The sequence below is a fragment of the Ascaphus truei genome, chromosome 2 (assembly GCF_040206685.1).
Source record: "Ascaphus truei isolate aAscTru1 chromosome 2, aAscTru1.hap1, whole genome shotgun sequence".
NCBI lineage: Eukaryota > Metazoa > Chordata > Amphibia > Anura > Ascaphidae > Ascaphus > Ascaphus truei.
Window position 1 is genome coordinate 107,518,164 of NC_134484.1, and position 25,276 is coordinate 107,543,439.

Genomic DNA, 25,276 nt, shown 5'->3' on the forward strand with positions numbered 1-25,276 from the left:
CTCTCATTGGCCTGAGGCAGAGTGACGACACACACACACTCACTCTGTTGCTTGGCCTCACTCTCCCCCGTCAGTTGGACCGCAGCTCACCTTCCACCTCCCCCCCCTCCTCTCCCGGTGCCCCTCACTCTCTCCCCCCTCACCCAAATCCCCACGCTCCGCAACATCCCCAGTCGCACCATCACCCTCACCGTGCGCCGCTCCCGGAGAGGGGAAGCACGGCCCTCCTGCTCAGCAGCAAACTCCAGGCTCCTCCCCCCCTCGCTCACAACGAGGAAAAGCGCGGCCCGGGCCTCCTGCACTCCCCTTCACGTGCGCCGGCTCCCGGAGAGGGGAAGCGCGGCCCTCCTGCTCAGCAGCAAACTCCAGGCTCCTCCCCCCTCGCTCACAACGAGGAACGGAGGGGAAGCGCGGCGCGGCCCGGGCCTCCTGCACTCCCCCTCACGTGCGCCGGCTCCCGGAGAGGGGAAGCGCGGCCCTCCTGCACAGCAGCAAACTCCAGGCTCCTCCCCCCTCGCTCACAACGAGGAACGGAGGGGAAGCGCGGCGCGGGCCGGGCCTCCTGCACTCCCCCCTCACTTGTGCCGGCTCCCGGACGGAGGGGGAAGCGCGGCGCGGGCCTCCTCACGTGCACCGGCTCCCAGACGGAGGGTAAGCGCCGGCGCGGGCCTCCTGCCACTCTTGCCCCCCCCCCGCCAGCTTCCCGAACTCAACTCCTGCCCCAGCCAGATGCCACGGGGTCAAGGTAAGTCACCCACCGTCACCCACCCACTCACTTAGTCACCCACCCCTCACTCAGTCAACACACACACCCATTCACCCACCCAGTCACCCACTCACTCAGTCACCCACCCATTCAGTCAGTCACCCATCCATTCAGTCAGTCACCCACCCATTCAGTCAGTCACCCACCCATTCAGTCACCCACCCATTCAGTCAGTCACCCAGTCACCCTGGGGAAGCCCAACCCTGTCGTCCGCCCCCCCAAAATTACATCCCAGGCAACGCTGGGTCTCTCAGCTAGTTAGCAATAAAAACCAAGCAGATTTCTGATGCCGCCAAAAAGTACATTTCTATATGTAATCTTCTACGGATGATACTTGTATGGTAAGTTCATTACTGTACCTGGTGTACAGTGCTGTTATGAACCCAATAAATACTGAAAGTATTAAGCCCCCCGATAGGCATTTAAAAAAAAAAAATCTGTGACGAAAGATAAGAGTTTTACAATTTCATGCAGCAAAGCCTTGCACTGTTCACCGACGCGATTCATGGCCCTATCGTCTCAGAACATGGGCTAACAAGCTGCAAATGAACCAGGATTTTGCTGCCAGGAGCTATTCTAGAGTTTAGGTGATGAAATTAAGTACGTTTTAGAAATACTTTTTCATATATAGTCTTGTGATGGAGCCATGATTTAGTTATTTTCAGTAGATAAATAGGCTGTCAGTATCTATGTGCCATACGTATAGTGTTTGTGTACATGTGGGTTTGGGGCTTTTCTCAATAAATATCATGCTTGGACTATAAGGGGCTGTCTATCTCATGATCAAAGTGGTAGTGGCATGTTCAATGTACGTTGACATTTTAAAGCAAATTAGTATTTCTTTTTAATTTCCCCCGTAACAACCAAATGCTTGAATATAATTTAGCAATGTTAATCTCTTGTTGGAAAAGAGTTTATTAACCGTAGTATATACAGGTAAAGTGTTGATCACACAATGTTTATTTTTTTTTGTGTTACTCGATTCTTCATCTGTCATCATTTAAATGTATGTATGTATGTATGTATGTATGTATGTATGTATGTATGCAACAAAAAGGAAGAGCGCGCACACTCCATAGTGCATAAATGTATAAAAATACAAATTTATTAAAACTTGGATGACAATTGCCCACTCATATTTGCGATATAAAGATCTACGATAAAAATGGTAGAGCTCGGACTGATCGGCAAGAGCGTATCTATACTCACTAACCACACTGCGGAAATGTTCAGTAACAGCAGTAGGGTCAGGCTTGGGAGGAAGTATGAGGAGCTCCGTTTTTTTAAATGTTAAACTTGAGTCACATGAGGGACATCCACAATGATATGGTGGCGAGACATTCAGATAATTTGGTATGTACAGCAGATGTGAGGTCAGGGGTTGAAAGGTACATGTGTGTCACCAGATTAGAGGTGATATTTGTACCCAAGAGATGTGATAAAATAACCTAGAGAGTGTGTGAAGAGAAGGTTCCAGGACAAACCCCTGGGGTACGCCCACAGGGAGATCGGCAGAGGAGGAAGTGGTGTCGGCAAACGAGACACAATGTACGATGGGAGTGGTAAGAGGAAACTCAGGATAGAGCTCTGTTACGGATACCAAGTGTATGGAGAGTGTGAAGGAGAAGAGGGTGATCCATAGTATCAAAGGATGCAGAGGTCGAGTAGGGGGGAGAACAGTAATTGCCAGTCAAAGCAGTCTCCCTCAGCACCCCACTTACATGTCTCCTCCCATTTAGAAGAAGCGGGGGATATGCAGAGCGGAATCATGTTAATTTCAGCTCCGGGGACCACCTGCTTCCCGAGATACCCACTGGAGAAGGTGCCACCGGCACTTCCCAGAGGGTTAAATCACCTGCATCATATGGGCAAATAGGAAGCAGCGACTGATGATGTTATTGCTTCATATTGGCCTGCATGACAGGAGATTTAAATCTCCATTTTGTTTCCCCTAGAGCAGGATGCCGCTGACAGCATTTTCTCCAGTAAGTATCTCAGAAAGCTTGGGTTTCACGGAGCTGAAATTTTATGTGGTTCAGCTCAAGGGACCCCTACTTTTTAAGATCTTTTAAGGTTATAGCAGGGGGAAAAAGAAACACACTTATTTTTAAACAAGCAAATATGTCAAAGTTTTATGTTAGGGGTGATAAAATCTTTCTAAAGGAAGCTAATTACATTGGTAAGTGGTTACAACATATCTGCTTTGCTGGATTACACCTTTAAATGTTTAATGTGGACTAGCAGTCAGAGGTGACATTGGTGTCCGAACCTCTCATGCAATGACATTGATACCAGCATTAACCAATTGGATTGTGGTGTATGATGCAAGCGGTAACATTTACAAACAAACATACTAGGTCCTGAACAGCAGTGGAATTTGAATACGGGTGTGTGTACACTTGTTTAGTTTGATCGAAAGACAATCACAAAAAAGTATAGTTTGAAAATGATGTACAGAACGTTTACTTCACACCATTTCTAATTATTTCCTCCCATATGGGGCAAGCGTTACACAACTGTTCCAACATCCAAAACATGTGAACCGCAACCCCATCTGCATTTACCTCTCTAATATTCCACCCAGACTGTGCGCGCACCTCTCAGAATAGAATGTACCTCACTAACGGGGCAAGTCACTTTTCTGCTTAATTACGGATAATTTTATGCAGAGATAACCCTAAGCAACAAGCAGCCGAACCTCAACACTACTACGCTATCAGTAATCCATGCTCTGGCCTTGATTTCAGTAACTATCAGTATAAAATGAATGGGGCTGGTTATAATGTTCCCTAATTTATCAGAGCTCCTTGGTAAAGCAGCCCTAATAAACAACACTGGAAGTATTCTTGCCTCAGGTGGATGGTGTTTCTTGATCCCTCCCACCCAGTGATTTATGATGCTTGTTATTCTGCTGTAAGGCTATGAGGGTACATTTTCAAAGATATTACATGTTTTGAGTTATCCTTAAAAGGCAGAGCTTATTGTACTGGATATTTTTTAACATGTAACCATATAATAGTCCCTATTATTTATATTTAGGCCTTTATACACTTCCAAAATGGCAGCAGCAGCAGCAGCAGCAGCAGCAGCAGCAGCAGCAGCAACCTACCGCATGCAATAAGATTAAGGCTCAGCTAATTAAATGCGTATTTTCTTTATTTCTATTAGGAAGTAAATAAATGCACATGCAGATGTTTACATTTATTTCCACTACTTTAAGAGTTTCTAAACTTACTTTGTTATCTCAAGAAATCTCCTGAGCAGCCTGCAGAAAACCCAGTGTCGCATGTGGATACATATCGGTGGCACTCTCCCTAACCGTATCAAGGGTACCTGTCTTTTCTGTCTCCAGACACATGCTGGCAGTGAATCCTTAAGCATTTGATCTTGCCAAAGGATTGAAGAAGTGGCACAATAGAAAAGACACAAAGTAGGATGGCAGGCACCCAACAAAAGAACAGTTAGCAATGGTGTCAAGTGACCTTAACTCCTTCAGGGCTAATCGACTCTGCAATACATTGGCTTTATAATAGATTGCAGGCCATCATGGCTTTAAAATGTAAATAAAACTGAAGAAAATGTAGAACATGGTTAAAGGTCTCTTCTGCGACATTGAAGGGCAGTCCCACAGATAAGGGGTATATATACAGCTGTACACACACACACACACACACACACACACACACACACACACACACACACACACACACACACACACACACACACACACACACACACACACACACACACACACACACGTTTCCACTGAACTACTTAAAAGCAGCAATTCTGCTTTCCTATAAATATTTTTGTTAAAGTTATAGGATTGAAGCAGAGGTCAACAGAGTTAATTTCAGTTCCTTGGACTCCATTTCCCAAGATACTTATCATCGTAGGGGGTGCAGGTAAGAGCTCCGGACGGGCTATCGAAATGGTGGCTTAAATATCCCGCGTCACGTGGGCCAATAGGAAGCTGTGACACCATCTATTGTGGCTTCCTATTGGCCCGCGTGACCAGCTTATTTAAACTTGCGGAGCTTCTACTGGATCCACTGCGGAGGTAAGTATCTCTAGGAACAGGGGTTCTCAGGAGCTGAAATTAACACCATTTACCTGCAGAGACCCCCTGCTTCAAAAGCCTATTTAAAAAAAAAAACAAAAACATGTGCTGCTGTTTTACGGGTTAATTTTTCCCCCCTCAAAGTTCTAGTAGCTGTATTGGTCCTGGAGAAATTTAGGAAAGCAAGATTAGAGTTCTTTACAGATCAAATTATAGTGTACAGAGCTCTCAAAACATCAAAGGTATCTTCTTCAGATAAACTGTGTTTTTACCTACTTGCTCGCTGTGTAAAAATCAAAAACAAACATTTATGTTTCTACCTTCTTCATGTCCCTAATTCTTCTTTCCTGTCTTGCCTTCAAATACTTTCTGGGCAAGCTACCCGTCTATCTGCACAGGCTCCTCACCCATACAGCACTTATCATCTGAGATCTGACTCCAACAGACTGTTCATGGTCCCAAGGTTCAACAAAGTATCCGGCGGCGGCTCCTCCTCTTACCGTGCACCCCAAAACTGGAACAATCTATGGGAGACCCTCACAGTTGCCACCAGTTCTTTCAAAAGTAAAGCTGTCTCACATTTGAATCTGGTCTGTAACTGCATGGAATCTCTTGTATACTGTGTAATGTGTAACCTTGCACACTTAATGTATCCATGTATTTGTCGTCATAACTCTGTGCCCAGGACATACTTGAAAACGAGAGGTAACTCTGAATGTATTACTCCCTGGCAATTTTTTTTTTTTAGAAATAAATAAAATACCTGGCACGTGGTTGATCCCTTTTCTCTGATGGCACAATAAATTAGTTTAGTGGAAACATACAACAGTTTACACAAGAGATTAGATCAAGTCCATAAAAACACTGCAAATCATTTGCTCACTTTGGAAACACGTGAAAAAAAATATTTCAGCATGCTTATGCTTGTCTTTATTTCCAATGGTGTCAGTCAGCTATATTTAACCTATGACGCATGGCACTGCAATGAGTCCACTTTTGGTCTTGGGAGCCAGAGCGGTATTTGCTTCTGCAACTCTAAAATGGGAATACAACCATATACTGTAATAACGACTTTCATTTCCTAAATCAGATATACATACACACACTATCAGCACCAGATTGTCTGATCATGCAAAATCAGGGTGCTTACTTCCAAGCACGATCAGATACAAAAATGGCTCATCTTTCTTGTTCATGTTATTTTATAGATTAATATAAAAGCATAATTCTACTAGAAACACATTTATCTCAATAGGTTCTCGGTAGAGAAAGAACATGACGGTTAGTGAGGGTTTAAGACCCTGAAAGTTCAGCTGAAGTGTAACATGCTGCCACCTTGTGAAAAAAACGAGCAATGGCTCAATATCAATTATTATTGAGTAATCTTCCTGTGGAAATCTTATCACACAACCTATAAAATGCATGAACTACATCTTTCTGCATGTTGTATTTTGGCTATCGAGTCTACAATATTTCATTTCAGTTGGAGACCAACAGTTACGGAATAAAACTGTTACTGAACAGCAGCTCTTCCCTGACTCCTTGCTTTAATAAACTGTGACAGGAAAACATGCATTGAAAATTATTGTTCGTCGACAATGTAAACCATGTGCCAGATTGTGTTGTTACTTTTGTATACGCACATGCCATTTGTGTTTCAAAAGAAACGGTGACAAATACAGTCATATATTAGAAGGGGAAAAAAAAAAAAACCAACTCACTTTATCAGTATCTCAAGACAACCTTTTCAGCAAATGCTCAGATATTTTTTTTTTTTGTGAGGACAAATATTGTCCGTATGCTTAGGCCAGGGGTGGGCAACTCCAGTCCTCAAGTGCCACCAACAGGTCAGGTTGTACGGATATATCCCTCTTTCAGCACAGGTGGCTCAATCAGCGGTTCAGACAACTGAGCCGGAATATCCTTAAAACCGGACCTGTTGGTGGCCCTTGAGGACTGGAGTTGCCCACCCCTGGCTTCAGTAAAACTAAATTGGGAAAGTATGCAGGCGATGCATGTGCATCAGGGGACCTAAATGGTTAAACCCACAGGAAGAGAGAACATAACTGAGCAGTACTTGGATTACCAGAACTGAACACTGCCCTCGGTATATCAACTTGCCTGCTTCTGTGCTCTACTTCTCCCCATGCTGATATGTGCTTAGCTGAAGCTCTTTTCTAGGTCATTTGTCCTACTGGTTCCCTCTCATTCAAAATCTTTGTACTGTATCTGTTAATCAAACATGATGAGGAACATTATATTGTACCACGAGAGGGGGATATTTAAAAGCACAGCTTTTAATGTGCAAAAAACACACTATTGATCGCCCTGCTTTCCTTTGATGGTTCCATAGTTTGGTTTGTTCATATGTACGTTCTAGTTAAACCCCTTACTTGCCAAATAGGCATTGCAGGCCCTGTAGGTTAGAAAGGGTTTCAGAGCTCGCTACCTATAGTTTATTTTAAATTGAAATACTTGCAAACTAAAAGAGACAAAAAACCTCAGCACAACGTGGGCACCAAGGGTAACTACAGTACTTCAAATTAGCATTTTTGATCAAGCTGTTTTATTTTTTATTTTTAGGCCAGGACTATAATATAGTTGCAATAAAGTAAAAGCACTTACACCCTCTGCAATAGCAGAACCAATGCCAAGGATACTCCAAAATGGGTATATAAGCGTTAAGAAAATGAACCTGGATGGCCACCTTTCATTTTCATCAGCCATCCCGAGAATATCAACAGCCTTTACGCCAGAACATAAATAGTATCTTGGCTACAAAATGATACAGAAATGTGTTTGGTGACCACACAGTTCCATACTATTTCTGCATAGAACCGCTTAGGGTTGCAATCTTTAAAGGACCCCCTACGTCTTGTACTCTTGTGATGAATCGGCTATCCAAAGGCAAATCTTGGTGAGAAGATGTATCTCCATTATTGCTGAACTGCTAATTAATCTTGAGCTGTCATGTTGATGGGGGATCCTGCTAAGCTGGCTCACTGTCTGCATTCCTTCCCAAGCCTCCGTTGTATAAAAAGAAAAAAATTAAAAGGTAAGGAAGCGTAAAGTTTCTGAGTACCTAATTAATTGGATGCCACTTGCAATTAAGGATAGCTCTTGTTAATTATTTTTTAATTTTAAGATATCTAAATTCATGTTTTGCCTAGCACATAAAAATATATGTTCCTAAATTGGTGAGCCACAGAGATGCCTACCTATAAATACTGTTTAATGGACACAATTCAGGTTGTAACAAACTGCCCAGTAGCAGAACAGCAGAAATGTCACCTTACATTTATATCCAGAATCCAGTATGGGAAAACTGTGCTATAACTGTGCCATTGCACCAATTCTAAATAATGACTCCAACCATACTACTGGGCTGCAGCTAGATCCTGACCCAGCCTAAGGCAAACATGGCAAAACAGGCAAAGATGGATGTTCTCTGTAGATTTGTAATATTTATGACATTTCACATAATGCACAACAGGAAAGGTCTCCTCCATCTTCCTCTGGGAAGATCTTCCGCTAGATGCAATGCTCAATTAAACCAAGTGGGAATATGCCGTTTTAATCTTTAGGAATGAAGCTATGGGGTCCCCCAGAGCAGAACCATGATATTTTCATCTCCGTGGGCCCCTTTGCTCGAGATACATACCAGCGAACGTTCAGTACCCTGTAGGAAAAACAAAATGGCTGACTAAAAAATCCCTCATGTGACATAGGCTAATAGGAAGCAACATCATCCATGTTGGCTTCATACTGGCTGCGTGCTGCAGAAGGTTTCAATACCAGGCAAGCACTGTAAGTATCTCAGGAACCATGAAGACCTTGGAGCCAAACAGGTTCAGCTCCCTGGACCTAGTGCTTTCCATCCTCAAAATAAGAAAAGAAAAAAGCGGACGGTTGTGTGTGAGCATAGAGGATGGGATCACTATTTTAATAGGTTTTAAATCACAATCAAAAATATTTTTCTAGTATAATTTTGGTCAACTCAAACAGTTTAATATACAAGGACAACATTTTTTTTGATGAATAAGTATTTAAACAGATGCCATTATGCAATGTCATTCATGTAAAGAGATTTCTAGTTTCATTTAATAACTGCAGGGCGGTTTGATGTTTGAGGACTCGTTCCTAGTATCTGTTAGTAGTTGCGGATATACTTAAGCAAATTACACTATTACTTTGAACGTAACACTTGTAATTTTATTTTTTTATGTCATACCACAGCATGATTCAGCCAGCAACCAATTCCAGGAGCAAGGCCTCATTATCTAGGAACTGACATTTCCCAACTATTATTTCATACCATCACCCGTTTGTAATATTAGTGGAAATTATTAATGTCACAGTGCAATTATAGTTAAAGATAAGCAACACGAAAACCTCCCTTAAGAACTGCATTTAGCAAAAGGCTAAATATACTCCAAATTTAGAGTACAGATATACTGCTTTCTTTGAAGAGGAAATTAAAAAACATGCTCACATTATTAACAGGCACTAATCCAACATGAAATTGAGCCCCATCTGCGAGTCAATCTGAAAATAGTGTTTTTCATTAAATGCCTTGTTTTCTGGCCATGCACTTCTTTCACCCAGGCCTCGGTTTAAATAAAAGCAGTGTGTAACGGCAGGCATACGCTTCAAGGGATCCATGTTAAAGTAAAGAAGCAGCAAAAAAAGTGGCGCACTAGCAGTGCTCATTTGCATGCCACTACCCAGAATCCCTGGCGGCAGTGGAAATACGGTATGCTGTATAATTATAGGATAAGACCGGTATCAGGGGGGTTTCTGAGATATGTTAATGTGCTCATAAGTGATCATTATCATACTATAAACATCCTTTTTTATTATATTGATATTTGGGTTAGGTTACTACACCTAGATGCTGCCAAGAACTCCTCTAACTGCACCTGTGCTGTGATATTAAAGCTGCAGACCAAGCAATATCTTGCATGTGTCTTTTTTTAAAATAAATCAGTTCTGTAAAATGAAAAAATACTTAGCATTAAAAAAAAATGCACTCTAAATTACATTTTTAATTTATTATAATGTAACAAGCATTGTTTGCTTCTATAGCAACCACTTACAAAGTCACATCCCCTTCCTCTTCTGAAATAGCCTCTGGCACATCAAGTGTATCTAGAGACTGCCTGGTCACATGATCTTTCCCACAGAACCTTGCATCTTTGGTCCTCTTCTGCTGCACTGACAGCTATTTAGTGAACCGTCGAGCTGAATCTTCGCCGATTGATCACGGAACGGATCGATCGGCAACTTAGCAAATTACATATCATTGTGTGGATTGTATTGATGGGACATATTAAAAGGGAAAAAAATTAAATAAAAACCAGCATCTTGGACTGCTGCTTTAAAGGACATAAGCGAGAGGCAACCCCTGCTTAACAAAAAGATACACCATACAAATTCTGTCTGGCTTCTAAGCATTTTTTCATTTGACCACCCACCTGGCACTGCATTTTATTTCTGGGGGAAATATATATATAAAAGTTCAAATTTGACTAAGAAAACAGAATGATTTAGAGCATGGGTGCACAATTCCCCCCCCCCCCAATCACCTTTAAGGCAGCGATTATATTATCTGCGACGGCACGCGCCTCAGAAACAAATCAGTGGAAGTCAATGAGGGCGGCCATAGTGCACGGCAGATTTTTCAAGCTATAAATCCTTTTTTTTTTTTTTTTCACGCGGTGGCCGCGTCATGTGAGCAGTTCAGCCAATGAGGTCCAACCAGCTTCGAGACGCATCCGCCACGCCTCCCCAATCGCTCCATCACAGTACACCCATCGCTCGGACGACAGGCGCGCGCCTACTATAATCTCAGCCAAAGGAAACATTCTCTCCCCGCCCCCCCCCCCCCCAGAAGCCATTGTTACATTTAAAATATTGTCCTCCGAGCCTGTACTGCTATATATACTGTATTATTTAATATAATTTATATAGTATTTATATAGTGTTTTTACCATTTTTATATAGTATTTTTTACTTTGAAATCTTATTGCCCTTTCCAAAGCCAGTTTATTTTTTTAAAAACCTTATGCTTTGCTCAGAGATAGAAGCGTTTGAGATATTCAGTGTCCCGGAAGTTAAAATGAACCTCTGCCCAGAGCCCAACCAGGATAAGCTCGGAAGCTGAAGCTTAAGGAAATCTTGTTTTGTAACACCAGAAAAACATATGATATAATTATATATACTGTATAATATTTATATCATATGTTTTTCTGGTGTTACAAAACAAGATTTCCTTAACCTTCAGCTTCCGAGCTTATCCTGGTTGGGCTCTGGGCAGAGGTTAATTTTAACTTCCGGGAAATATAATATTTCAAACGCTTCTATCTCTGAGCAAAGCATCAGGTTTATAAAAAAATAAACCGGCTTTGGAAAGAGCAATAAGATCTCAAAGTAAAAAATAAACTGCAGAAAAAGGAGATGGGCACATAATGCTTCTTTAAAAACTGGATGAAAACAATACACATGAAAAAAAAACAAATGAAGATTGGGAAGATTTTTATTCAATACATGACAGAATTCCCAACTAGCTTTGGTGTCATAAAAGGTAAAGTGACTGTAATTGTGCCAGCTTATGTGGGAATGATACTCATTACTCACGACTGGGTACATCTTAGCAATATATCAGATCAGCACGCAGAATTACATTAAGCTGTGCTGCAGTGTGACAAGTAGGGGAAAGATTAAATACAACATCAGTACCCTCTGTGGGAATTTGCTGAAGCATATTGATTACGTATATAATTTATTGGATGCAGCACGTGCCAAATGGGTCATGTGGAACGTGCCAAAACTGCACGCAAGGGCATTTAAAAACAGGCAGCGCATTTTCACCCCACACTGGTTTATTTTAAATTGACTCTCTTAAAGTAAATGTAAAAAAAAAAAAAAACAAATCTGACAAACTTATTGGTCAATAGCACTAAGCAGTTTTCAATATGCTCCCCCCCCCCTAAACTTAAGTAAACCTTGTGTGTATCTATCATGGAAAAACAAAAGATGGGTACTACTATAGCCAAGGGCTATCCAGGTGTATATCCAGTCACTATTGATCATGGGTCAAGGTTGGCAAAAGCAGTAATAAGCTGACCAAGGTCAAACAACAAGTTGGCAGACAGTGTATATGTGAGCATGTGTAGAGAGACAAAAAGGAGCAAGAAAGTATTGTGAACTCCTTTAGTGCCAAACGGGATTGAGATTTACAACATTGCTTGCCCTCTTTATCCACAATGCAGTCGAGCAAGCCCTTGTGATTCTACCTTTTGTACCATAGAGCTGTAACCAAGTGGTGGGCAACTCCAGTCATCAAGGGCCACCAACAGGTTAGGTTTTCAGGATATCCCTGCATCAAACTCAGTGCCAGAGTCAGCGTCTTTACTCACTGAGCCGCTCCTTCTCCCATGTACTGATTCATTGCTGCAATATAAACACTTGCCAGTGTGTCACATTTGTCTTCCCTTAACCCAGCGGTGCGCAATCTGTGGGGCGCGACCCCCAGGGGGGGCGCGAGATTGCCGACGGGGGGCGCGGGGTTTACAGAGGCCCCGCGCGCTTCCCGAAGGCACTTAAATTAAGTGCCGGGGGAGCTGCAGGGCCTCTGTAAACCATACTTACCCGTGGCTCCGGCGGCTTCCTCCCGGCGTCGCCATGTCAACGCGACGTCAAAATGACGCTGCGAGGTCATGTGACGTCACGTTGCTATGGCAACGTGACGTCATTACGCCGGAGCGCGGGTAAGTTGGGGTTGGGGGGGGCGCGGGAGCGAGGGGACAGCCGTCAGGGGGGCGCAGGGAAAAAAGTTTGCGCCCCCCTGCCTTAACCCATTAAGTATCAGGAGACTGGTGGCACAAAGGTAACCACTCTTCTGGCCCTCACCCACGTGAACGCTTGGTGAAGTGATCACATGCTCGCGGGCAGGCTCCCCAGGGTGTAAATGGAAGTGACCGGGGTTCCACTTTCATTTCGATCACGTTCCCCACTCCGTTGGACTCTCCCCCTAGAAAACGAGCATTTCGTGCATGGTGTACTTGTACAACATAGTGACCCTACGATGCCGACCTTTATGATGCATAGGGTACGTCATAGGGCACTCAAAGGATTACACGCGCAAACGTTCGTGGAAAATTCGATTACCCCTGGAGGTCATGTCACTGGGCATTGCATTTTAGATTACTTGCACTTTAGAAATTATATCCAACTTGTAAATTGAACGCCTGATATTTCGCCACTTGTCAAATTTTTGAACATGGCCCATTTAGTTGGAACGGCAGCTAAATTAATCTCGGCAGATGTGCGCACCTCTACCTAAGAGGTGCTGTACTTTTAAAGATGGCCTTGGATCAATGGACATAGATATTTGCCTTCTATGTATTCTTTTGCCAAAATGCTAAATAGTGTGCCCAGTCTCAATTTGTATTGTTTTATTCTGCTTACGTCTCCAAATGTGCAAGTGGTTCATGGCCCAGACTGGGACTGAGCGCATATCAATGCGAGTGAAACACACTGCCACTCATAAAAGTGTCATGTTTACATTGAAACACTTACACTGCTATGTCAGCCTCATGTTACCAATGACCGCAGCAGAGGTGTATCGTGTAACTCTAATAAAGCAACATAAAAGGCGTTTAGAATCCAAATGGATTACCTCTTCCACGTTGGATGACGTCTTTGCAGATGTTTCCATAAAGATAAGCCCATGTTCACGAGCGAATGCTTCGCCTTCCTCCTTCTTCACTTCTCTTCTCAATTCCAAATCACTGCAAGCAACACAATCGACACGGTAAGAGGGGCACATTTTGGCTAATCATAATTTGGGAACAGAACAGGTTTTTTTTTCCAGATGCCTCCAAGCAGAGAAACATTGTTATAGTAAATCAGGTGGGGCCAACTCCACTCCTCAAGGGCAAGGTCAGGTTTTCAGGATATCCCTGCTTCAGCACAGGTGGTTGTCGTTGATAGCCACTGATTGAGCTACCTGGGATATCCTGAAAACCTAATCTGCTGGTGGCTCCTGACTGGAGTTGACCACACCCGTATTAAACATTTGCAATATCAAAACAGAAAAACAGCTCTCTATGAATGAACTACTTTAAAGTTCTGGTGTCATTGAAACTACCCAAAGGTTCATTTTTTTTTTTTTTTTGCATCCTGATCATATACGTCATTGTGCAACCTCTCAGTAGTTTTCGGTTTAGGAAAAATATTGAAGTTTATTAAAAGAAATAGCACCTTTCTTTTAAAAGACCAGTGAGTAGCCTATAGCTGTGGCTCCCAACCCTCTTATCAGTGCCCTGAATCAGGTCAGATTTCTGAGCCAACCAGCCATCATTCTATCCATATGCGAACTAGGTATGTTCACCTGTGTGCAAGTGCATCTGGAATTCCTAAAACCTGATGCGGCTGGTGGTCCCAGGAGAGGTTTCAGAACCCTTAACCAGTTAAGTGCTGTAAAATGGATAGCATAATAAATTAATCGGTAATGGCTAAATAGAATGGGTTGTATATAGACCCCCAAGTTTATGAAATTGAAGATAGCAAAGCAGTGCTCATCTACCTGTCTATGGTCATCCAATCTCTCTCCTTAATGCCACTAATGAGATTCAACCAAGCACACTCAGCAGACATGGAAGCTTCAGGGGTAATGAGGAGAGAGGATGGGGATTGTTTGTCTACTCAAGGGCATGGCTTTTTCTTGCTTATTAGATGCAGGTCTTCACTAATTAGTAGCCACAAACATGAAGGGAGTCAAGACTACATTTCATGAAACAATATATACTGGAGACAAAAAGCCACACGAATAGAATGCTAGGAGTCTTTCACAAGGTATTATTTCCTGTTTCTCTATTGTTTTATACTTGACAGCATCACAAGCTGGGATAACAATGTAATTATAGCTGCTGAAGATGTGAAACAACAATTTAGACTATTCATCAACACCCAGCTACCCTTAGCAGCAGTGATTTACACAATGGCGTAAAGGTTATGTTTTCTTGTGAACTGAATAGCAAGAACAGCAACATAACCAATTTTCTTGCTTTATATGCATAAGTGTACGGTACATGTTGCAAGGTCTTCACTTATTTGAAGCGTTTTACAAGGCAGTCCAACCTCTCAGAATCAACTAACTTAAGGCCGAGATTATAGTGGTTTTGGCGATGCAGCGCCACCAAAATAAATACCTGGGTTCCGTTTTGGTTCTTATAGTTGCTGCGACCACGACCAGGCGGGGGCGGCAGAATCCAGGAGACACAAATGAATTGTCTCTCCATGTGATGGCCGCGTGACATCAGCATCACGTGAAGCGGTGCAGCCAATAATGGCAAAGCGCTTGCGTGATGTCACGGGCCACGCCCCATGTCGCCTGCATACAGGACAGGAATCGAGCGCGGTGACGTCACGTGGTCACACACATGCCCTGCAGTCTCCCACTATCAACTCGGCCTAAGGTGTTTTAGAATCAGACTTCAGTGGAGTTTCTATCAAATAAGTTACTCATCATCCGCCTATCTGCAGGGGCCGACGCAGGCACGAATGTGGCTGCTGAATAACCCATTCGGAAACAGAGCTATCGCCTATCTGCTTCCCCGAAGTCACACCCTACCATTGCCCGGCATATCGCTATTCAAGGCATTATAGGATGCAACACCAGTGATTGACGACTCTGCTTTCGAAAAGGTTCTTCAGCAGCCACCGCCTCAGCTCCACACGTCCCCAGCCATTGAGGTTTTTCAGTCATGGTGTTCATGCCACTGGAATGTCATTTTTGGTCCAACACAACTAAATGTTATTCAGGTTCCTGAATTTGCATGCAAGCTACACCTGTTTTATACCTATACAGAATGAAACTTTCTATGTTATCCCTTATTTATAACATACCAACATATAACAGCGCAGTACAACAATAAATGAGAAATATTAACAAATACTAGTACGGTAGGTAAGCAGAGCCCTGCTCTAATATTACATGCCCTACTTTATTTTGTCAACCTAGTATATAGAACAAAAACTTCACTTCAAACAATCTGCAAAAAAATAAATAAATGTGCAGCTGTGCCTGACAATTGAGGCGATTGTAATACAGCTCAACCCGCTTATAACGCTGTGTTTGGGGTCCAAAGAATCACATTGCGTTATAAGCGGACCGCGTTAGAAATAATGTACAATTGTATGCATTGTACAATAAAGTATTTAAGATACCAATACTCGTGTTGTAAAGTATTCATAAATACGAAAATTGGGAGCCACGCTTGCAGCGCGTTATAAGCGGATTCACGTTGTAACGGATCGCGTTATAGCGGGGTTGAGCTGTATTTTCTTCCCATCACAAAATTATGCAACAGTACTGTGCAAAAATGTCAGCTGGTTCGGAGCATTTCTCCAGTTTCTGATTAGCTTTTTGTGATGTACTTGTGTGATAAAAATAGTTATAGGTTTACCATTTATCTTTCATGTAATCTCTTACTTAGGGCATTTTTGAACTAGTTAATGAATTACCTGAAAGATCATTATCCCTAAAATAAATCGTGAAACGAAATAATTTTAGAAAAGGAAATATTTTTCCCTGGTTGCTTCTACCAATGAGGTACAGCCTCGGAACAAGTTCGATGAACCAACAAGCATATCAAAAAGGCCATTATTATCCAAAAACCCTTACCAAATACTTAGGATAATACATTGCCAAGCATAGTATAATATTATGCATGTTAAACCCAAGCTAAGCTTGAAAAGAATGAAGCCTTGTTTTACCTTTTATTACCAATCAGCATGATGACCATATTAGAGTTTGAATGTTGGCGAGCGTCTTCTAACCAGGTTGTCAAATGATTGAAAGTGTCCCTCCTGAGCAGGAAAACAAGCAGCAAATCATTTCTCACTCACCACTTCAATATAGTGTGTTGCTAGCCTCTTATTCTGAGGTGCTTATTCACTTAGGACCACGCAACTAACTGCATTAGTATGTTTATTATATTTATTATATTTAAATTTGATCGTTAGAAAAGGTTTTAAAAATCAGATAAGAATTTTCACATTGTTTTTGAATGTTGTCCTGTCAATGCGTCTACATTTTGAGAACTGAAGTTTGGGGTACACTTTGTCCTTATATCTACATTTTAAAAGCGCAACCCCACTTAACACACTCAAAACATGTTTTTAACAAAATGTACTAAATGCTAGTGACGTCATTAAACAAACAATCCTTCTTCGTTTCTTCGAACATTAACCCATCTTTCCATTTCAACGAGAAACCAGGAATGGAAAAAAAAAAAAAAGGTTTCTTCCAATGCCGGCCACTTTGGCAATGTCCCAAAGATGTCACCATCATAAAGAATACATGACCTCTCTCCACCTGAAGCCCTGGAGTCAAGAGACGAGGAACATTTGTTCCAGCAGCAACTGCTCATTTAACAGATAATGTAACTGGATTGTTTAAAAATAATAATCTTATAGTGATAGCCTCCATTTTCTGGTATCCTTTGAGCCACATATATTTCCCATCAGAAACACTATAATTGTGAGTTTATCACAAACTTATTTCCCCAAATTAGCTGTGGTTGCACTTAGCAGCTCCTCAGTGCATTACAGAATGGTACTGCTTTGATACACACACAAGCTTGTGGTTCCTTGGCACTCGGACGCTGCAGCTGAGCACACTGCGAACTTCACAGCAACAGCTTTCAAAATACATTTTACTTAAATAAAAAAAAGAAGCCATTTTTTGAGAGAAGGCCCCCAACCAAATACTGCATATAGTGCTAGTGTGAGATGCTTCATGATATTTGCAGATATGAAATATTTTAAAGCACACGTCCTAAAACCCAAAACCGCTGAAAGCATTCTACCCCTAATGGTTCATATTACTACTAATTAAAAAGGCATAAAATGGTAAGTAAATTAAAAATAAAAACAAAACCCAGAGGAAAAAAAGATGCATAAAATAGCCCAGTCTCTCTGCCTTTCAATACCCTCTCTAAAAGCACTTTCTATTACGTGGGTTACCTTTGTATGCAACCATCCTGATACAAGCTGGTTTCAAAGCTCAACTTTTCTCACAGGAAATCCCTAGCACTGGCCTGTTACAGGTCACTAATCTGCCCCACCTGTCTCAGAATGTGCTGGCATTTATTGCAGTCGGGTACATCTAGTCACAACAGTTAAAACGCGCTCAGACGGAATAGTAATAAAGCCAGAGAGCTCTCACCTTGTAATATCATATACTAATAAGGCCCCTGCTGCACCTCTGTAGTATGAGCGTGTGATTGAACGAAAGGACTCTTGGCCAGCCTGCAAGAAAAAGGATTTATCATCTTTAACATATTTAAGGTGATGGCAGTCAAACGTAACAAGCCAAGAGGCAAGTCCTTGTCAAATCCCAATGATTTAGAAATGCTTTCTCCCATTTTCATTCAAGTTTTATTCTGCAGTGAGAAATATTCAGTTAATGCATTATCTCGTAGTGCGCAACCTCAAATAGCTGGCTCCTGGACTTGTAACTGGCAGGATAGAAACACTGTAAAGGATTAAACATTTCATTTTGACATTACCTTAACCGGTTTTGTCTCCTTGCGTTTTTAGCTCTTTTGATCTCGTTTGCAAGGCTGCTCCAGCCCTGTTGTCATAATGTCACTACAAGAGCTAGTCATAATCTGGCTATGCTCCCCAAGTGGCTCAAAGTGGTCTCTACAGAAGTTAGTGAGCTGACTGGCCATACTCCTAGAGCAGGCACTGCAGTTATATTGCATCACAAGCAGTTAATGAGCTGTCTGACTTCAATTCCAATGAAGTCCTTGCAGTAATGCCACAGTAACCTTGCAGAACAGGGAACTAGAGAAGATACCGGATATCTTTCCAATAGCTTCTTCTGCAGTGATGTCACACAGAACTATTTCACTGAACACAAACTACAGCTCCTCTTATTAGAAATGTGTAAAACAGTTGGGGATTTGTGTGCTCACTGCAGAGTAAAAGGAGTACTTCAGTATTAGGTGATCATTTTTTTTTTTAAATTGGACGAACAGATATAGCACAAGCTTTTGAAAGTTTCCTCTCTTCCTCAGGTCAAGTGTACAGATTTACAAAAGACTGCATGAGTTTAACACAGATGTAAAAACCAAGATAAGAATCTAAGACAGAAGATGTGGAGAATTCAATGCAAATTGTAAACACTTGCAATGACAAATAAAAAGTATGCATCTGTGCGCGCATGTCTGCACGCATGTGCATATCTGTGTGTATGCGCATGTTTGTGTGCGCGCGCGCCCCCACACGTGTGTATATGTGTGCGAGTGTGTGTATGCACACACCTGCGTGCGCGTACCTGTGTGTGCGCGTACGTCTGCACGTCTGTGCACGCGTCTGTGCGCGCGTCTGCATGTGTGGTGTGTGTGCGTCAGCACGTGTGCGCGCGTCTGCACGTGTGGTGCGTGTGTGCGTGTGTGCACCTGCATGTTTGTGCGTGCGTCTGCACGTGTGTGTGCGTCTGCGCGTGTGTGCGTCTGCACGTGTCCGTCTGCACGTGCGCGTGTGCGTCTGCCCGTGTGTGTGCGCCTACACGTGTGTGTGTGCGTGTGTACGTGTGTGCGCCTGCACGTGTGTGTGTGTACGTGTGTACACCTGCACGTGTGCGCGTGTGCGTCTGCATGTGTGCGTCTGCACGTGTGCGTCTGCAGGTGTGCGTCTGCACGTGTGCGTGTGCGTGTGCACGTCTGCACGTGTGTGCGTCTGCACGTGCGCCTGCACGTGCGCCTGCCCGTGCGCCTGCCCGTGTGTGTGCGTCTGCCCGTGTGTGTGCGTGTGTACGTGTGCACATGTATGCGTCTACACGTGTGCGCGCGTCTGCATGCGTGTGCGTCTGCACATCTGTGCGTCTGCTACGTGTGTGCGTGTGTGCGTCTGCTACGTGTGTGCATGTGTGCATGTGTGCGTGTGCATGTGTGCGTGTGCATCTGCATGTGTGTGCGCGCGTCTGCACGTGTGGTCTGCGCGTGTGCGCGTCTGCACGTGCGTGTGTGCGTCTGCACGTGGGTGTGTGCGTCTGCACGTGGGTGTGTGCGTCTGCACGTGGGTGTGTGCGTCTGCACGTGGGTGTGTGCGTCTGCACGTGGGTGTGTGCGTCTGCACGTGGGTGTGTGCGTCTGCACGTGGGTGTGTGCGTCTGCACGTGGGTGTGTGCGTCTGCACGTGCGTGTGTGCGTCTGCACGTGCGTGTGTGCGTCTGCACGTGCGTGTGTGCGTCTGCATGCGTGCGTGGGTGCATCTGCACGTGTGCGTGTTTGCGTCTGCACGTGTGTGAGTCTGCACGTGTGTGCGTGTGCCTGCACGTGTGTGTGCGTGCGTCTGCATGTGTGCGTGCGCGTCTGCACGTGTGTGCGTCTGCACGTGTGCGCGTGTGCGTGCAACTGCACGTGTGTGCGTGTGGTCTGCGCGGGTGCGTGACTGCGCGTGTGTGCGCGACTGCGCGTCTGCGCGTATGTGTGTGCACGTGTGTGTGTGCGTCTGCACGTGCGCGTGTCTGCATGCGTGTGCGCGTCTGCACGTGTGGTGCGTGTGCGTCTGCAAGTGTGTGTGCGTGCATCTGCACGTGTGTGCATGTTTGCGTCTGCACGTGTGTGCGTGCGTCTGCTACGTGTGTGCGTGCGTCAGCTACGTGTGTGCGTGCGTCAGCTACGTGTGTGCGTGTGTGCGTCTGCATGTGTGCGTGCGCGTCTGCACATGTGTGCGTCTGCACGTGTGTGCGTGCGTCTGCTACGTGTGTGCGTGTGTGCGTCTGCATGTGTGCGTGCGCGTCTGCACGTGTGTGCGTCTGCACGTGTGTGCGTCTGCACGTGTGTGCGTCTGCACGTGTGTGCGTCTGCACGTGTGTGCGTCTGCACGTGTGTGCGTCTGCACTTGTGTGCGTCTGCACGTGTGTGCGTCTGCGTGCAACTGCACGTGTGTACGTGTGGTCTGCGCGTGTGCGTGACTGCGCGTGTGTGCGCGACTGCGCGTGTGTGCGTATGTGTGTGCACGTGTGCGTGTGCGTCTGCACGTGCGCGTGTCTGCATGCGTGTGTGCGTTTGCACGTGCGCGTGTCTGCATGCGTGTGCGCGTCTGCACGTGTGGTGCGTGTGTGCGTCTGCAAGTGTGTGTGCGTGCATCTGCACGTGTGTGCATGTTTGCGTCTGCACGTGTGTGCGTCTGCACGTGTGCGTGCGCGCGTCTGCACGTGTGCGTGCGCGCGTCTGCGCGTTTGCACGTGTGCGTGCGCGCGTCTGCGCGTTTGCACGTGTGCGTGAGCGCGTCTGCACGTGTGCGTGCGCGCGTCTGCACGTGTGCGTGCGCGCGTCTGCACGTGTGCGTGCGCGCGTCTGCACGTGTGCGTGCGCGCGTCTGCACGTGTGTGTGCGCGCGTCTGTACATGTGCGCACCTGTGTATACGTGTACATGTGTGCGTATCTGTGTACGTCTACCTGTGTGTACATCTATACGTGTGCGTGTATGCATATCTGTGGGTGCGGGTGCGTGGGTGCATGTGGGCAGAAGCTGACATTTAAGGCAGTCTCGCTTTTAGTGTTAGTGGGGGTTCCAAGACATTGCATTTTATGTAACGTGCACAATTATTCACTGAAGATTTGCCCTTTTGGCAAAATGTTGCTGTAAAAATCGTCAACCTGCGCGCAACAAATTTGCCAAGCATTAAAAGTTAATGTGCAAGGTCACCGGCCTGGCAAAAGGGCGCCCGGTTGCACAGCATTCTGGGGAACAATGTGAACTTCTGTGAAAAGGTCATAAAACACGTAAAAAATAAATAAAAAATGTAGCAGACTCCATTTGAAGATATTCGCACATCTACAATTTATACTAAAGCTCAACGTGGACTGAAGGTGTGTAATAGTCCAACCAAATTCTACATTTGCTTTTACAGCGAGCGCAATACAACCAAAGAAGTGCTGAAACCGGGTAGCCACATATTGGAGTGTTACTTTTTTCTATTTTTCCTTCCAGGAACAAGAAGACCTCTAAAAAGCTTCTTTGGCAATCCCTGACATCCCAATTTACTGAATGGCTTCACAATACATGAATCATTATTAGGGCTCAGAAAGGACTCCTAGCAACTGAGCTCTGAAGACAAAATCTGAAAGGAAGCAAATAACCCAGAGCTGCGCATTTGAATTCAATAACCCGCTCCCTGGGGCAGCTGTTGACACTAGAATAAATAAAGCCCATTGTAAATAAATGATGAATGACATCTTTACGCCCACCATCTGCTGGTGTAAAGGTTGTTGGAAGGCCAAGGATGCAGATTTTATCCGTTATATCGGAAGCAGCAGCCAGGCTTTCAGCAGTCTTTAGACTTCATGTTCTCAATTTTTTCCCCTCTTTTTAATCTGTTTAGGCAGAAGCCAGATTTTTTTTTTTTTTTTTAATTCAACGTCATCCCATATTGTACTGTTAGCCACCACGTACGTTAACTAAATTAATTCATTAATATAGCGGTTAATATGTTCATCAAAAAGGCAAAAGGATGTAAAAGATCACATTCTAAATCAATGGTGAACTAGTTGGACAGGGTTTATCTTGGCTCCTTCTGGGGTCAATGGGCCGGCTATGCTTTGCAAGCTCGATCAGTAGCATCGAGCTGAAGCCACAGGACAACTCAATCAGTTGAAATATTACAATATCCAAACATTGCACTGACCTAAAGAAACTAGTCTACATTCTGATACCCAAGTGATGCAAAATGATATGTCCAAGATCAGTACTCTGCTACCAGTCATGAGCTTTGAAACGTGCTTTCCCATCAAAGTTTCACTTGCCTCCACCAAAAAGATTCAGTCTCGTTATAAGAAAGATGTAAATAAATATTGTCCAAAACCATGGAATATTGGAACATTTTCACAAGCCTCTTCTTTCTTGCTATCCTGCATGTTACTTTTATGTGCGGTGGTTACATTTGTATGTTTCATGGTTTTGGGGTATCATTTTGTGAGTTTTCACTTAATTGCAACTATCTTGTTCGGTGGCCCTTATGCTACTTCAAGGAGTGCTTGAGGGCACAATCTTATCCGTGCCACAAGGTCATACAACATTTTTTTCCAGCAATGGGAAAAACTGAAGTACAGCAAGACCTGGGAGCTGCAGATGCAAGACTGTGGCTATGCCTGTCTCAGAACAACCAGAGCAAGAAAGTCTCAAGTCTGCATCTTATGGGGCCCTGCTGAGTGCCGGCTCACTCTTGGCCACAGCACAACATCCCACATGAGAAGGGGCAAAATGAGAAGACACGAGAGGTGGGCACAATGACACAGGACCTCAGATGTTGATGAAGATGTAGAGCAGGACAAACAGGAGGGCATACACCGGCACAAAAAAGGGTGGCAATGTGGGGAGAGCTTATTGGGTTTGCGTTTAATCTGCCGAAGCAGTCCATTGGGTGATTTAAGCTGAAGTTCCCCCATCTGCTCCAGGCGGATACATAATAAGCCACTGAGTATGAGGCAAAGTTTTCAGACAGGAGAGAAGAGAACATTGGGGGGTAGTGGGACAGGGCGATAGAAGAGTGAATGGGGATGAAAAAAGAAAAATGGTAGGGCACAAGAGGAGATTAACTAGAAAAAAGGCACAAAAACAACTATTTTATTAATTTTTGGAGCTAAACCTCTTACCCAGTCTGCCAATGTATGTTAAAAGGTATAATACTTGCGTAATACTTCTAGGTTTTATTACTATTTCAAATCTACATTGCAGTGTGCTGCAGAAAGACCTATTGCTCTCCAAACATGGCGTCTTCCACAGCTATTTCAAACAGGTGTTACAGTATACGAGCGAGTGCTTTCATGTTATTGGAATTCTGCTATAAATGAGTGGGAAATGCTGCTGTATCCATATATGAATATGCTAGCCCGAGTTAATGATTGCGTGCTCCCTGTATGAGTTTATTGGCGGGTACTTTAGTTTACAGCTCACGCTATCAACACTACATAGAGAGAAACGCTCTTCATTAGACTGTCAGGAAGCAGGACTACAAAGGAGGAGCAGGTGACGGGGGATGGGAGGAGGCAGTAAAGCTGCTGCTTCCTTTTCTCTGCAGTGTGGAATAATTACATCTTGAAATACAGCAGGGGCTTCCTATACAAACAGAGGCAGAGTGAAGGGACATCAAAGACTTCTGGCCAGGAATGGGAACAGAGGGGAAGGGAAGGATCAAGAGGCCAACACAAAGCTTTTAAAAGTGATTTAGAGGTGTAGTGCCAGGCAGATATTTTTTTTTTATTGAATATGTAATGAAGCGAAAGCATTCTGCCATATAGCTTTTCTACCATTGTGAACACTCTAAACGGCTAGGAAAGTACTGTGTAACTGTGGTATATATGCTGCACCGGGGTGGGTCTACGTTTGCAATGCAAGACTAAAGTTGTCCTGCTCTGGGCCACACTCGCTGCAAGTATTGGGTTCTCCCAATCTTTCTCAAGCTATTCACATCTTCCTCAAACTCCCTTCACCACCCCTACCACTCTCACTCCATTTCTACTCTTCCCCCTCCCCCATTTTTATCCATATATCCGTCCCCTCCCCCCCTTTGTGAGATGTGTAAACGCCATTCTGGCTGTCAGCAGGCCCCATGAATGTAGCAGCCACCTCCTTCATGCCTCAGCACACCCTCCTATTTCCTGTCTATGTGCACTTTTAAAGCACTAATATCAGAGCATCCGGAAGGGAAACACATTTGCAGGCCGCTGATGAATAAGGAATGCAAGTGGCGTGCAGCACAGTGAAAGCAGGTACCAGATTAGGTTCCAGCAGGAGCAGTCAGCTTCGTTCCCTTAGCCCACAGTCAGTTTACAGGTGTCAACACCAGCCAGGCAGAATAATGGATTTGCCAATGGCGAGTGTACATTTCCACCCTGCCTCCATATGCATCATGTTAATCAGTCTCGTTCCAATCTTTTCCAAGAGCTTCAGTTTCAATTTGAATCCCAGACACTATGTTGCACAAGCAAATGTACAGATAGCATTTTGCTGTTACAACAATGTCCAAGGAATCTTAAAATATGAAGCCACCGTTGTGGCTCTCCCCACTCCCACACTTAGATCATTTCCCTCCTGCACCGCTCAGCGGTGCGGTCTTATTGATATAAAAAAACACAAATAAATCATGTGCATCAACTAGTGTAACGAGAGCTTGGGTCTAAAAGGTTAATCGATGACCGTGGCAAATATATTTCCAATTTGCTGTATATTTCTGTTACTTACGGTGTCCCAAATCTGAAGTTTAATCTGCTTTCCATCAATTGTGATCATCCGAGCTCCAAATTCTACACCTAGAAAAGAAATATTGGGACACGTTAGAGTACTACAGACATAAGCGAAAATGGAGTCAACGTTAAGGGACAATGTATTGGTATGACACACACACACACACACACACACACACACAC

At 44.1% G+C, this 25,276-nt stretch overlaps 1 protein-coding gene across 1 annotated transcript in view; it reads right to left on the reverse strand.

Annotated features, from left to right (window-relative positions):
• The window catches only part of RAB2A (RAB2A, member RAS oncogene family), a 99,731-nt gene that overhangs the window by 30,082 nt on the left and 44,373 nt on the right, over window positions 1-25,276 (reverse strand). Inside the window, exons 3-6 of the mRNA XM_075584050.1 lie at window positions 25,092-25,159; window positions 18,061-18,143; window positions 16,608-16,700; window positions 13,507-13,618 (exon numbers count right to left, since the gene is read on the reverse strand). Of these exons, the coding sequence (XP_075440165.1) occupies window positions 13,507-13,618; window positions 16,608-16,700; window positions 18,061-18,143; window positions 25,092-25,159 (356 nt within the window). The remainder of the gene's footprint in view (window positions 1-13,506; window positions 13,619-16,607; window positions 16,701-18,060; window positions 18,144-25,091; window positions 25,160-25,276) is intronic.